General features: G+C 34.5%; 3 protein-coding genes across 4 annotated transcripts; 1 reads left to right on the forward strand and 2 right to left on the reverse strand.

The window, feature by feature from the left end:
• Window positions 1–358: 358 nt before the first annotated feature.
• Window positions 359–8,561, forward strand: LOC126761089 (girdin). The gene is made up of 13 exons (XM_050477015.1): window positions 359–695; window positions 958–1,374; window positions 1,442–1,752; window positions 1,815–1,896; window positions 1,968–2,164; window positions 2,221–2,506; window positions 2,589–4,235; window positions 4,342–4,479; window positions 4,538–4,776; window positions 4,839–4,917; window positions 4,981–5,147; window positions 5,851–5,952; window positions 6,970–8,561. Exons 1-13 carry the CDS (start codon window positions 627–629, stop codon window positions 7,502–7,504), a joined length of 4,269 nt encoding a protein of 1,422 aa, XP_050332972.1. The 5' UTR covers window positions 359–626; the 3' UTR covers window positions 7,505–8,561.
• Window positions 8,562–10,206, reverse strand: LOC126761090 (threonine aspartase 1). Of its 2 annotated transcripts, none has more exons than XM_050477017.1 (4): window positions 10,090–10,206; window positions 9,882–9,978; window positions 8,863–9,818; window positions 8,562–8,806 (listed from the first exon to the last, which is right to left on the reverse strand). In XM_050477017.1, exons 2-4 carry the CDS (start codon window positions 9,907–9,909, stop codon window positions 8,723–8,725), a joined length of 1,068 nt encoding a protein of 355 aa, XP_050332974.1. In that variant the 5' UTR covers window positions 9,910–9,978; window positions 10,090–10,206; the 3' UTR covers window positions 8,562–8,722. The 2 variants fall into 2 exon arrangements, with proteins under 2 accessions (XP_050332974.1, XP_050332973.1); XM_050477016.1 differs by having other exon boundaries at window positions 10,055–10,206.
• Window positions 10,207–11,614: 1,408 nt separating this feature from the next.
• LOC126761142 (protein PDF) lies at window positions 11,615–12,321 on the reverse strand. Its single transcript, XM_050477095.1, has 2 exons — window positions 12,132–12,321; window positions 11,615–12,072 (listed from the first exon to the last, which is right to left on the reverse strand). Exons 1-2 carry the CDS (start codon window positions 12,234–12,236, stop codon window positions 11,899–11,901), a joined length of 279 nt encoding a protein of 92 aa, XP_050333052.1. The 5' UTR covers window positions 12,237–12,321; the 3' UTR covers window positions 11,615–11,898.
• Window positions 12,322–14,635: the final 2,314 nt, after the last annotated feature.

The raw sequence follows: 14,635 nt of genomic DNA on the forward strand, positions 1-14,635 counted from the left end.
ACTTTTATGCTCTGAAGTCCGTAAGCTCAACATTGATTATAAACGAAACAAGTAAACTAACATCAAAAGCACAGTTTAATCGTTCCATACTTGCTCAAATTTTGCAGAACTATATTTGTTGTCTTAAAAATTGCAACATTATTTTAACGAAATAATAATGACAAAATTAATCAAAAATTGGATTCTGTGTAATTCGAGTTTCATTGCATATTTCGTATTAAAACTTAGCCTTGGCAACCCTGTTCTTTACATTGGTTTTAGCAACTCTGTGGCTGGCTTTGTATTTAAGTGGTATTTATCCATGAATTACATGTATAGTAAATTTTTCATCACTGTTGTGCATTTCAAAATATTTCAGAATAAAAACTTGTCTTAAGAAAAGTAGAAGTTATATTTTATTAAGTAAAATAGATATTGTCTTTTTTAAAAATGAAAATATTTCTATTATATTTGTATAATGTTCTATGATTTGTGAAAGTGAATTCGTGGTTATGTGAAGAGTGTCAGTTTTCATTGTGTTCAAGAAAAAAGTGAATTAGTGAAATTAAAACAATTCTGCTAGCAATTTTTTTTTAAGTTGCTATAAAAGCAATTGAATGCCACCGTGGACTCTGTGAAAGTTAAAAATGGCTAATGCCGGAACAGCAACTCCTTTGGAAATTGACGAATTTATAAATGGAGCTTTAGTAACATGGGTCAGTTAACACGAATGATAAATAATTATAAAAAAATAGTATTTAAATATATTTTATTATTTTTACATTAGTACTTACTAATTAGGTTTTCAATGTATTTATATTGTATTTGTATAACCATTGAATTGTCTGTCGATTTTCCAAATAAAGCTGACCTGCCCAGTTTGGAGGAATACATATGTACATACTATATGCATATGCATATTTATAAACTTTATATGTTTCTTTATAATTTTGAAATATATTTGTAACCACTTTTCAGTTGGAATCATGTTTGCCCCGTCCAGAAGTATTAACTGGTTATTCCTCCTTGTTGGATGGCAATATTATCCATAGTGTGTGGTTGCAAATAGACCCAGAACCTCAGAACCACCCAACTGATGTACGTGATTTAATCGGGGTATCATTATGTATAGCGCGATCAAAAAACTTCGAATGCATCGCACGCAATTTGAAATCACTTTTTGAAGAAGAATTAGAACATACCATTCTAGTTCTTCCCGACGTCTATATCCTAGGCTACCATCCTGAATCTAAACAAGGCTTGGAGCAGATGAAAATTTTGTTAACACTGTTGTTAGGTGCTGCAGTGCAGTGTCCTAATCGCGAAGCCTTCATTGGACGCATTAAAATGTTGGACGTTGAAACGCAACATGCAATTGTTGGATTGATAAAACAAGTAAGATTATAGTAGTAATGGATGAACATAATTTGCTAAAAAAAATGCATTGTCTTTGTTTGTATAGGTTACAGAAGACCAAAGTCTCGTTCTAACAAAGGAATCTGTAAATTTGCTAACCCCTGTAAACATGTACAATCATATATTGCGGCTGACAAAAGAACGTGACAATATGTATCTGCGCTGGATTGCTTCAATGTGCGCGGATACGGATTTAAATATGACTGCCTGTGCAGATGGTTCATTGAACATGCCATTATCACCATTATCATGTACGTTAACCACACCCTGTTTATCATCTTCCAACTCCGAAAATAACCACATGGCAGTAGAACTTGCAGATTTGAAATCAAAAATTCGCAAATTGCGACAGGAATTGTAAGTAACACATTCTCTCAATTTACTGGAGTAAAACATTTACATTTTAAATTTGTTTTTAGAGAGGAGAAATCTGAAAATCAACTTGAATTGCGAGAGGAGCTCGATCATAAAAGTGCTCAATATGAAAAATTAAGAGCTGAGGTGAGTAAAGATTTGAAGAAGTATTGTATAAATTGTTTTAAACTAGTTTTGTTTTGTTTATATAATTTTAGAGTCAAGAATGGTATGCAGAGGCAAAACGGGCGTATGCATACCGCGATGAAGTTGATGTCTTAAGGGAGCGAGCTGAACGCGCTGATCGTTTGGAAATTGAAGTTCAAAAATTCCGCGAAAAGTTAACAGACGCAGAATTCTATAAGACACGTGTTGAGGAGTTACGCGAAGATAATCGAATGCTTTTAGAAACTAAGTAAATACGTAAAATTTAATAAATATCGGCACATTAGCATAAATACCTTTTTTTAGGGAGATGCTAGAAGATCAGCTGCAAAGAGCGCGGAAACGTTCAGAGCACGTCATGACTTTGGAATCTGAAATTATAAAATATAAACAGAAACTAAACGATATGGCTTTGGAGAGAAACGTTGATCGTTCCAAGTTAGAAGAATTGTTGGAGGAAAACACCCAATTACAGTTGGCCGCAAAAACACTGAACACTACTCAAAGGCTTGATAGCGCATATTCCGATAACGAGGACGAATGTAATTCAGGGGATAATAGTTTATCAGAGCAACTAACCAATGATGCGCAGGTACTAACAAGAAACATGTCTGATTATTGATTACTGATAATTTTTAAAATATTTCGTATACAATTTTTATTTTTCTTTTCAGACACGAATTTTAAAATTGGAATTGAAGAATAAACAATTAGCTGCTGCGTTGGAGCAACTAAAAGAAAACTCATTCCATGAGTCTACGAACAAAATTCTTGAGCTTGAAAAGGATAAAAAGAAGCTTTCTTTGAAAGTTGAGCAGATGCAAGAAAACATCCAACGTTTAACACAACAGAATACTGCTTTAGAAGAGGTATTTAAAAGTGCGTTAGAAGAGAATAAAAAACTGCAAGATACAATGGACGACCGACAAAAGTCATATGAACGACAAAGCCAAGAACGCGAATTAGAACGTAATAAGTTGTTGGACGTGGAACAGCATGTAGAAACTTTAAATAAAGAGAAACAACGTTTACAAACACTTAACGAAAGTATACAACGTCGCGCTGATGATTTAGATCGTTTGCTGGACACTCGCACAAAAGAAATTCATCAGCTAACGGAGCGTTCACAAGGAGTGAGTAAGTTGAAAGAAAATGTATATGACTTGGAAGCGAAGCTATGTGCTTGTGAACGAGAAAATAACAGTCTTTTGAAGGAGGTGGCAAAATTGAAGGAGAATACCGAAGGCAAATCAGTTCAATTAGACGAGTCGACAGCAAAGCTTGAAGCGCAAACCAAAGAGATTGATCGTCTTACAAAGGAACTAACTAAAGTTGAGCAAACTCAGCTAAGAGCCATAGAACTGGAAAAACAAAATCAAGAATTAATGACTCAGCGTGAAATTGATTCAGATACAATACTGACACTTCGCAATGATTTAGTATCTGGTACATTAGCAACAAATAAAGTGCGTCAAAACTTAGAGAAATTAGGTTTAACAGATAGTGGCCATACCGACGATAATGGCGAATTGAATGTAGAAACTGTAGTTGAAAAGTTAGTACGCAATCCCGAAACTTTTAAGACAGTTCGTGAAATTATGTTGAATGTATCGAAAGAGCAACACCAAAACGAAAACACAAAATCTGATATATGTGTGCTGTGTCATCGCAAGGAAATCTACACTGTGGAAAAAAATATTGAGCTGTCCAATAATGAGCCACAGGAGCTAAGCTTCGAACACAAGGTTACCTTAACTGCACCAACCGGGCGTGATCGCATCGAAATTTTGCGACTTAAGGAAGCCAACACTGAGCTAAGCGCACTCAACACAAGCCTTCAATCAGTAAATGTTCAACTGGAGGCAGAAAAGGCGCGCCTCGATGTAGACGTGGTGACATTGAGTTCACAAATATCCACGCTGAACACACAGTTAGTCGCATTACAAGTAGCTAATTCACAGCTTGCCTCTGATAAGGATCAACTGTTGAAGCAAAGCGAGTCCATTAAACAAGAAAATAAAAACGTACAACATGATTTAATGGCATTGCGAACTTTGCATGATCAGCTTTCAACAGAATATGAATCACTTGCCGCTGACAAAGAGCAACTCAAGCTGCTGCAGCGCGATTCCCGAAACGAAGCACGCGAATTACGAGAACATATCTCGAATTTAGAAAATCGTATAGCAGATTTAACGAAGGATAATGCTAAATTGAAGAGCTATGAAAACGATTTAACAATATTGCGAACAGAACATTCCAAGCTGACAGATGATTTTCGAAATTTGTTCCGTTTCAAAAACGAGTATAAGAATATTCAGGTACGTTGCCTAGCTAATATTATCTTACAATATTTGCCATTACTTTTACATCCCATAAAATACGTACTATAACGAAAATTATTATTATTTTTTTTTTAATTTTTAGGAACAATATAAAATGATACGCCCAGAAAATAATAAGTTAAAGAAACAAATTGCCGAGCTGTTACGAGAGCTAGATGCCAAAAACGACCACATAAAAACCATGGAAAGTGATGCTGCTTACTATGCCCAACAATGTGAAGTGAGTGAATTATTTTATCTTAGTTGTTCATTGCATATTAAAATTTCCGTTTATATAGGTATTACTTCAAACAAATGCACATCTGGACATAGACCGAAAAACTTTAATGGACAATGTTTCGCAATTGCTGACGCAATATCACGAGCTGCTTTCACATTCGCTGGAGGATAAACAGCATTTCCGAGAGGAAGAGAAAAGTTATACAGAGCGTCTGCATAATTTGAGCCGTCAAAAAGAAAAATTGGAGGAGAAAATAATGGAACATTACAAAAAGCCAGAAACTGTTTTGCCAAAAAAGTGTGTAAATATATAATGACATGTAATTTTACTAAATTAAAACTAAAATAATATTTTTTCAGGAAACCTTTCGCAAGCAGTATTGTGCGACGTGTAAAGAAAGCCGGATCTGACTTTATAAATAAGGTGCCAACAAGTCGAGTGAGTGTAGTACCCTTTTCCGCAAAAAATAACAAACAAATAATTTAACGCAATTTAAATTAGAATCGCCGTTCATGGGTGGATGACTCACGGCTTAATCAGTCGCAATTCGTGGTTGGCTCTGAATCAGGTGGTAATGATTCTGACAATAGCATAGAAGAACCAATGTCCATTGAATCTGATTCTCACTTGCTTCAACGCAACTTGGCTATACGGCAAAGTTTGCAACGGTAAGTGAATTTTATACATATCTACTACCACACGTAAAATATATGTTTCTGTAAAAAAAACTTTGTCGTATTTATATCGGGTGATTTTTTAAGAGCTTGATAACTTTTTTTTAAAAAAAAACGCATAAAATTTGCAAAATCTCATCGGTTCTTTATTTGAAACGTTAGATTGGTTCATGACATTTACTTTTTGAAGATAATTTCATTTAAATGTTGACTCATGTGGTTTCAACAAGATGGCGCTACATGCCACACAGCTCGCGATTCTATGGCCATTTTGAGGGAAAACTTCGGAGAACAATTCATCTCAAGAAATGGACCCGTAAGTTGGCCACCAAGATCATGCGATTTAACGCCTTTAGACTATTTTTTGTGGGGCTACGTCAAGTCTAAAGTCTACAGAAATAAGCCAGCAACTATTCCAGCTTTGGAAGACAACATTTCCGAAGAAATTCGGGTTATTCCGGCCGAAATGCTCGAAAAAGTTGCCCAAAATTGGACTTTCCGAATGGACCACCTAAGACGCAGCCGCGGTCAACATTTAAATGAAATTATCTTCAAAAAGTAAATGTCATGAACCAATCTAACGTTTCAAATAAAGAACCGATGAGATTTTGCAAATTTTATGCGTTTTTTTTTTAAAAAAGTTATCAAGCTCTTAAAAAATCACCCATTATGTGTCTGATTTATTATTAAAATATAGAGACCTAATTGATAGCACACTTTCCCGCGGCGGAATACGAAGCAGTTTGCAATCACAAAAGCGAACGGATTTGAATAGTTCTCGAAGAAATAGCGTCCACGGGTAAGTAAACAAACTTATCAATTTTCGGAACCGATTATATACTTTTGTTTACATATGTATGTTATTTTTGCAAATTTTTTTTGTATATTTCCTTCCAATTATTCCAACACATTTCTTTACTTTCAAATGTATGTTTATATGTTAATGGAAACTGGGCACGAACTTGGTTTACTTGGATGGGTTGTGGGCTTAGACCGAAATTAAAAGTATTGAGGCGATTTTTCGGTAAATATTCGATCATAATACGAAGAACTGGGTTAACGCATATCGCTATTGCAATTATTGTTGTGCATTAATGACTTGCTTACGCTTTTGTGGGCAATTAAAAAGAAAATAAGTGAACTTAAATTCGCTTGCCCGCCTGCCAAACAAATATTTTAGCCCCCAGTAAAAAAAAAAAAAAATTAAACATGTTCCACACTATCTAAAGCAAAGACGCTCTCGATATTTTTATATCACTGACGTATCATTTCTGACCATTGTCCGCCAAGCAATAGTATTTGTTTTGTTTTCGTATAATTTTTATATGCATATATGTATATTTTTTTTTTCAATTTATTTGTAACCTTGCTCTTGCAACACTAACAATTTTACATTTGCACAGCTGTTGCTGTCTTTCAGTACCGGCGACGTTCGCCCACACCCACTATTTAGAACAATTTGTTCAGACAATTAGTGTGCAAGATATTTGACATGTTTCATGGTGTGTGACGTTAGTTGATGGCAAAACATTATTTTTATTTGGCAAACATGTGAATCTCAAAAATGTATATTTTAGTAATGTAGTGCATATATTGGTTCGACCCTTTTACTGTCTAAAGTGATTTATGTATTTTTTTAATCAAATCAAATTAACATGCACTTTTTGTTAATATTGCATTCATGTATTCATATAATTTACGTACACATAACCAGACAATAGAGCTTTTTTTTGTTGGGAAAATTTATACTTGTACTTATAATTTAATAATTAACAAAAAATATACTAATAATATGTGTTTTCTATCTCTTCAACAGTCTTGAAGCGCCAGATGTGACAGGTAGCAGTTTAACACTGGGCACAGCCGGTTCCCGGCGCACAGTTTATTTAATCGATGAGCACCAAAAAATACCCGAAACAAACAGTACTTGTAGTGAAGTTGGTGGCAGTGGTGAAATGTCGAACTCGCATTGCGTTTTAAACTCAAGCGCCTGTTCTACATCTACAACTTTGACAGGTGCCGGCACCGTAGGTGACGCATATATGTCGGCAGATATGGGTATTGGTGGTACTGGAGTAGGCATTGCCGAACCTCAGACGCCTTCAAATTTGTCATCCGTTCCAAATAACGATAATCCGACTACATTCCTTATGTACAACCGCATCAATACAACGATCGGTAATGCTAATCCGGAGTGCAACATGCCACCGGGCACATCACGTGATTCACCTATAACAAGTAATAATTCAACACCAATGACAACCACAAATGCAACACAGGAAGATAAATCACTACGAAAACGTACTGACGATAAAAGTAACAGTATTTGGTACGAGTATGGATGTGTTTAGATAATAGACATCTGGAATATGTAGTTCGCTCTTATCATACCCAAAAACGTATTGCGTATATAAATTTAAAATACATGAAAAGCAAATTAGATAGGCCAATGTTTTCGAAAATATTTAAAGCCTTTAGTAAATTTGAAAGTTGCATCGAGTTTAGCAACTATGCAATAGCAGAGCAATTTCCACAACTCGTTTGGAAAATCCTATAAACATAAGTCAGTACATTTCCTCTTAACATACCACTGCCATTTTGGTAAAATAATTCTAATTTATTCGAATTTAAAGGAGGCTCTTCATTTTTATCATGCTAGATTTTCGTTAAATGCACCTCTACATTCATGTGATTGACCCAAATAAATAGTACTTCCAAAAAACCATGCTTTCCATTTCAAAATATTTATACGATTTTTCTTATTACTCTGATTGTGATTATATTCGCATAGTTATATATAATGGTCCTACAATGCGCACAATTTTATTTACCACTTATATACATATATGTATACATAATGGAGCTCGAATAGTCACTGCTGGAAATAAAGTAAATATTTTATGAATTTTCTTCCAAATATACACAACGAAAGAGTTACACAACATTAATATATTTTACTCTAGTATAGCGCTTACTTAATAAAAAATCGATTCCGTAACTATAAATGCACACATTTTCTAGTTTATAGAAATCATTATTACATCTAATACAGCAATAAATGCTTACACATGTTGCAAGTTTTCGAAATACCACATTTGCCTTTATCTACTATAGAAATTATGAGTATTATATACATACATAAAGGATAAATTTAAAACTATACGGGCGATCGATGCTTCGGTCACTCATGCTTTGGCTAAAATAAAAGCATTTCCTCACAATTGAATACAAAAATACTTGTTAAGCTGACTATAATATTATATATATATCATATATAAATCGTCCTATATACTTACTATATTTTTTATAAGTATTTACTTTTTGTAAATCGCCTTTTTTAAATTAATATATACTTTACAAACATAATAAACACACAATCTTTGAATAAAAATGACTTTCGAATGGAAATTCTTGATCACAATTGTGCTTTCTTAGTATATGTATATAAACATTTTGTTTTGTACACGAAAATATTCGAAAATAAATAAAGAATGTTGAATATATGCTACGCCAGCACTCACAATAAATGCTGTCATCATTAATGCAAGCTATGGCAGCTGAGGCGGCGATTATACGCGCAAATGGAAATTATGCCCATTGACTACACATGATCTTCCCGCTATACTATACGTTGGCAGTGGGGAATATATGAACTGTAAGATAAAAAAAATTAGTTTTTTCATAAAAGCGCATTATTCAATGTACTGACCTTTGGTGCTTTTTGTTGCGTGGACATGTAGCCAACACAAAATGATTTTGTTGTGTGACTCCATAATACTTCCCCGGTATTGCCATGGGGATAGTAAATAAGCGAAAGGGCTCCGGCATACAATTCTTGGTCAACGGGAAGGAATGGCGATTCCAGAAATTTACTTTTCAAGCTTTTATGTAAACTCGTTACGGCACAATCGCTTGTCAACAAATCTACACATATTTCTTTTGCTAATAAAGTTTTCATTAAATATTCACCATTTCCCGTTGTACAAGTGGCCACGGAGGTGTCTGTTGTGTTAGTTGCCCAACACCCTGCGCCATAAGTAGCTGCCTGTCCAACTCGGCCCGGTACTTTAAGTAATAAGCCACCAGAGCTACAACCAGCAGCGGTATTACCGGCACTATCTACACACACTGCTCCCACAGTATCAAGTGCACTGACTTGAGTCGGAACAACTGATGAAGTAGGTGCTTCAGCAGCAGATGTTATTGCCGATATTTTAGATTTATAATGGTTATATGAAAGTTTTGCTTTGGAAGAAATCATTGCATTTGGGTCGATCATAGTACAACCCAGCTCTTCTGCATATCTTTCTGCACCGCTTCCCGCCATAACCATTGGTGGTATTCGTTCCATTGATAGCATAGTTGATTGACCATCACATAATAATCGAGCCAATCGTATAGGATTTCGTACAGTGCTGACGTTAGTACAAGCTCCAAAGTGTAAATTTGAACCATTCATTATAGATGCATCACATTGCACTCGACCATCCCAACAAAGGTTAGACCCAAATCCGGCATTCGTATTGCCACAATTCTCAAGGCGAACTATTGCTGCCTCGCAAGCGTCCATGGCCGAACCTCCATTCTTTAGTATATCTGTTGCTCGAACACAAGCTTCCTTAATAACACGCTGGTATTTTGTTTCATCAATACAATTACCAGCTCCTAAAGATCAAATCATTGAAAAACAATATATTCATGTTCAATTAAAATTGCCAATCCTCCTACCAGTGTGAACTGCGACAAACCCCGCCATTACAACAAATTCTGAAATTATTTTTGCACTCTTTATTGCCAGCGACTGAGTAGAAAAATTACTGCATCTCTGAAATAGACAAAACATTTAATGTAAACAAATTTAATGCCAGCGTACTATGAAAGTGATGACAGCCTGAACGTACAAATTTGATATAAATATACACTCAAATATATTTACTTCCAGATTATTTTTTTTATTCAAAATAAATATGTTTTAATTAAATTGTTTATAATACTGCCGCACAGAGATAGTTAGCAACTAAACTTATATTTTAGATCTGCAGTTGTTTATTTAAACAAAATGATTATTTACGATATATATCGATTTGTTATTCCCAGTTCTCTTACAATTAAAATGTAGCTGCCATATTTGAATGATTACACAAATACATTCCGAGAACAGCTAATGTGTCACAGTATATAAAAGTTTCCGAAAGACTAAGGTCTGCAACGATACAGATCAGAATTAAAAATCTATTAAATAGCACGCAAGTATAAAAATTAATTATTTATGTCGGTTCAATACAAACCAGATAGGGTATATGAAATATGTTTAAAATAAATTCAATTTATATCACATACTTTTAGGCATCTTATAGTGTGATGGCAGGATGTGACCTCGCTAATGCGGTGATCTCTACCTTTTCACCAATATTGACAGAACTATTTAATATTATGTAATTTGATAGAAAAGATTGCAACGAACAGGGAGATAAGAAGTTTCGTAGAATAAAAACTTTACCCAATAGACTCAAGACTTTCATCAATTTCTTTAACCAAGCATACAAGGTGTGTTCCAAAGTAAATTGGACTTAAAAAATAAACAGAACAAATGGTTTTTTCGACAAAATCAATTTATCCTTCTTCTTCAATACAGCTTTTTGCACGGTCCAAAAGTATGTCGAACGAGTGTTTCAGCTCGTTTGTCGGTATGGCCGCCAATATGCCGGTGCAAGCCTTTTGAATGGCCCCGACGTCTATATAACGCTTTCCTTTCATGGGCAAATGCATTTTTCCGAAAAGGAAGAAGTTGCACGGTTCCATATCAGTTAAATCCCCGTATTTGGTTAATGGTTAAAATGTGATTCGAATCGAATGTTGGATTCTGAGCAATTTTTGGTTGTCAGTCAATTTATGCGGAACAAACCGTGCACACACCTTTTGTAAGCCCAAATGTTCGGTCAAAATGCGATATATCGATGTTTTGGAGATGTACAATTTCATTTCCATGAATTTCAATGATGGATTCGCCAGATTATTGATGAATTCACGCACAGTTTCGATGGAATTTCCGGTGATCACGGATTTTGATTGGCCCACATGTTGATCGTCGTTTATGACCTCATGGCTACTTTGAAAACGTTGAAACCACTCGTGCACTCTGCTACGGGATAGGCAATGATCGCCATAAACTCGTTTCATCAATTGAAACGTTCCGGTAAAAGTTTTACCTATTTTAAAACAAAATTTAATGTTGGCTCTTTGTTTGAAGCTCATTTTCGCACCGATAACACAAACATACTGACACTTAAAATGCAATAACTTCACTTCCAATCTAAATTCAAAAAGTCCTGTTTACTTTGGAACGCACCTTGTATATGTACGTTTTCTTCACTTCATTATATTATGATGGACATACTTTATTAACTGAACGTAGATGTATTTTGAAAAAGTATAACCCAAAAAAACCATTTTTCTTGAAATTCTTTTATATTTCAATTACTTTTATTTGATGATTTATAACGATATTATTAACAACATTATTATTAAAGCACTTTACGTGTTACATCTTTATATAATTCGTGATACAGTAGAGTATATTTCAATTGTTTTACAATTTATTACTAAAAAAATGTATTTGTATAGGGAATACTTAATCTCTTCCATTGCCTGTTGCCTTCGAAACGGATGTATCTAGCTATATATTTTTAAATTACATACAGAGAAGATTAGTTCAGTGGCACATACATATATTTTATTACATAGTTTATTTTCCAGCCTCGTTCATGCTTTTTGGCAGGCTAAGCAATGAATTGATTAACTCCGAGTTTCTTTTTGGTACAGGTCCAGTCAAACTATTGATCGGATAATATTTGCAAGGGGCTGCATAAGGCTGTGGATATTGTATGGAGTTGAGCCAATTCAACAATTCGCGGTTGTACTGGAATTGGTATATATAAATACATAAACATACAAATTCTGAAATTTGGTAAAACTTACATCTTTTTCCATGTAACGCTCCTCGTCCGGAGTGGGCAGCGCTTGAGATGAAAATAATACTGCACAGAAAATCAAAGTGAAAACAAGACAAATTAGCTTAACCATGTTTAAGTGTTTTATTTAACGGTATTGCACTGAGCGATGGATAAAACTCCGAAGGATTGCAGATAACAACTGACGAACTATGAGGATTCGCTTTGGTTTTTATACCTGAACACAGTATGTTCAGCGCAGCAGGAGTCCCGTATACGCAACTAGAGCGAGTGTCAATTCCAGATCAAACAAATCAGAAACACAGATACGCAGATGCGTTGTTTTGTTTCCTGTTATCTAAGATTTTTACGACCTGTTTGTTATAGACTCTGCCAATACAGTTCTGCAAACGTTAGTGCTATATTTGTATATACATATGTATATTTATTCTATCTACACATACTTAGGTGCTGTGTTTTTATTGCAAACGGATACGTAAAAACAGGCGTTCATATGTATGTACATATGTACATATACATATGTACATATATATTTTATTAGCATCCGTAGGGAGGAGTTTTGGTAACATTAAGCAAAATAAATGCATTAAACGGTTAATTAAACACATTTAGACACAACAAATAGATATTAACTTTTTAATATTATTTTTATTAGAAGCAAATATCCAAACATGCATGCTACAGACTTATTTTCATAAATCGGCAGTTGTAGTTGATAACGTTAAAATGAAAAACTCTAATAAGTCCTAAACGTTTGTGGAAATGTTATGCATAAAGTTCTGAGGTTTGGTTTTTACCATAAAATCTAATTCCCCCTTTCAAATATAAGTATGTAGATAGAAACATATCAAAAAATAATACATTTGTACATACATACATACTCTGTTGTTGTTGTTGCTATAGCAGTAGAATATGTATATTCCTGAAGTAATTTCTAGGAATGGCGCCAAGTTGGCAGTCCTTGACAGAATAATAGTCCGGGTCCGTTCCTGTTACTTAGACGCGACTGTCGTGGGAACGGTACATTCTCTGACATACATACATATGTATGTACACATGGGTTTCCTACTACAGAATCATCTAAAGTGAAAAAAATCGTGTTTTAGTTAACCTTAACTTAGAACTTGAACAAAAGGAAAAAAACTGGAAATTAGATTTTTGCCAGACATTTAAAAAGAAATGAAAATTTCAGTGAATATTCCGACATTTTTTTTCAAATAGTTGTAATCTAAAACAAAAATCCCTCTTCCTTTAAGAATTGTATCTCAAAGACCTGTGTAAAATTTCATAAAGATCGGTTGAGTAGTTCTCGAGAAATCTTGCCAACCGACTTCAAAAGCATATTCGAGAAAAACGCGTTTAAAGATGGCGCACTTAGACTAGCTAGCTTCGCTTAGCTTTTTTTTCAAATAGTTGTAATCGAAAACAAAAATCCTTCGTCAAAGTCTTTAATAATTGTATCTCAAAGACCTGTGTAAAATTTCATAAAGATCGGTTGAGTAGTTCTCGAGAAATCTTGCCAACCGACTTCAAAAGCATATTCGAGAAAAACGCGTTTAAAGATGGCGCACTTAGCCTAGCTAGCTTCGAGCTCAAAAGTTTTCAAGGCTGTATCTCCGAAACTATTACTCGTATCAATTAAAAAATTTAGGACAATGTTCTAGAGGTGTTGTAGAATTTAAAAAGACAATAAAAAAATCGAGTTTTTTAAACCCGTAAACCCATTCAACCCCCTAATTAAGCCACTGCATGACAAAATCACCTTTCAGTATATAAAGTCATTAATTTATATATGTACATATGTAATATGGTATGGAAAAAGTTCAGTTATCTATGCCGAAATTTGTGATAAGCTTTATGTTTATAGAAATAACTAATGGGGTTGGTGAAAAAATTGAAATTGTTTGGCAGTTAGTCTAGTCGCGTGAGCTAACATAAAAATGTGTTAAGCCAGTGTAACAAAAGTCGTTATTATCATATAGACATGTTACCAAAAGTACAAAATTATTGCGAAAATAACGGAATATTTGACTTTTTCCAGGGGAAGGGTTAAAAAACTTTGCAATATTTTAGGAAACATAAAGTCATTGAAAATTTGCCCGCAAAAAAACCGAGAAATACAACATTTAATGAAGGTAAACAAATAGTAGAATGAGCCAGACGTATCCTTTTTTGACGTCCCGTGAAATTATTGCGCAATTGGAGCATAAGCAAGGTTACGTGTATCAACATAGATAGTTCGCCCTAGATTACAAGAAAACTCCCTAAATAGGTGAATTGCATGACGCAAACCGAACGTATCAAAGAAGAATATCAAACCAAGGCTAGCAATTGCCAGGGATCATCAGCAAAGGAACTCAAAATTCGGAGATGTAGTAATTTGGAGTGATGAATCCAAGTTGAATGTCTTTCGGAGTAATGGCAAACCGAAAGTCAGGCGACCACCATTACAAGCATTAAACCCATGATATACAAAAAAGCTGTGAAACATGGCATTCACTTAATTCGGGC

This window comes from Bactrocera neohumeralis, chromosome 6 (assembly GCF_024586455.1).
Source record: "Bactrocera neohumeralis isolate Rockhampton chromosome 6, APGP_CSIRO_Bneo_wtdbg2-racon-allhic-juicebox.fasta_v2, whole genome shotgun sequence".
Taxonomy (NCBI): Eukaryota; Metazoa; Arthropoda; class Insecta; order Diptera; family Tephritidae; genus Bactrocera; species Bactrocera neohumeralis.

Excerpts from the sequence above, each read along its gene's own strand:
- LOC126761089 (XM_050477015.1), top strand. The coding sequence starts at position 627 with ATGGCTAATGCCGGAACAGCAACTCCTTTGGAAATTGACGAATTTATA. Across the intron at positions 2,507-2,588 it reads AACTAACCAATGATGCGCAG|ACACGAATTTTAAAATTGGA; the intron begins GTACTAACAAGA and ends TTTTCTTTTCAG. Across the intron at positions 4,918-4,980 it reads ATAAGGTGCCAACAAGTCGA|AATCGCCGTTCATGGGTGGA; the intron begins GTGAGTGTAGTA and ends AATTTAAATTAG.
- LOC126761142 (XM_050477095.1), bottom strand. The coding sequence starts at position 12,236 with ATGGTTAAGCTAATTTGTCTTGTTTTCACTTTGATTTTCTGTGCAGTA. Across the intron at positions 12,073-12,131 it reads AGCGTTACATGGAAAAAGAT|TACAACCGCGAATTGTTGAA; the intron begins GTAAGTTTTACC and ends TACCAATTCCAG.
- LOC126761090 (XM_050477017.1), bottom strand. The coding sequence starts at position 9,909 with ATGGCGGGGTTTGTCGCAGTTCACACTG. Across the intron at positions 9,819-9,881 it reads GTTTGTCGCAGTTCACACTG|GAGCTGGTAATTGTATTGAT; the intron begins GTAGGAGGATTG and ends TTTGATCTTTAG. Across the intron at positions 8,807-8,862 it reads CGCAACAAAAAGCACCAAAG|TTCATATATTCCCCACTGCC; the intron begins GTCAGTACATTG and ends TTTATCTTACAG.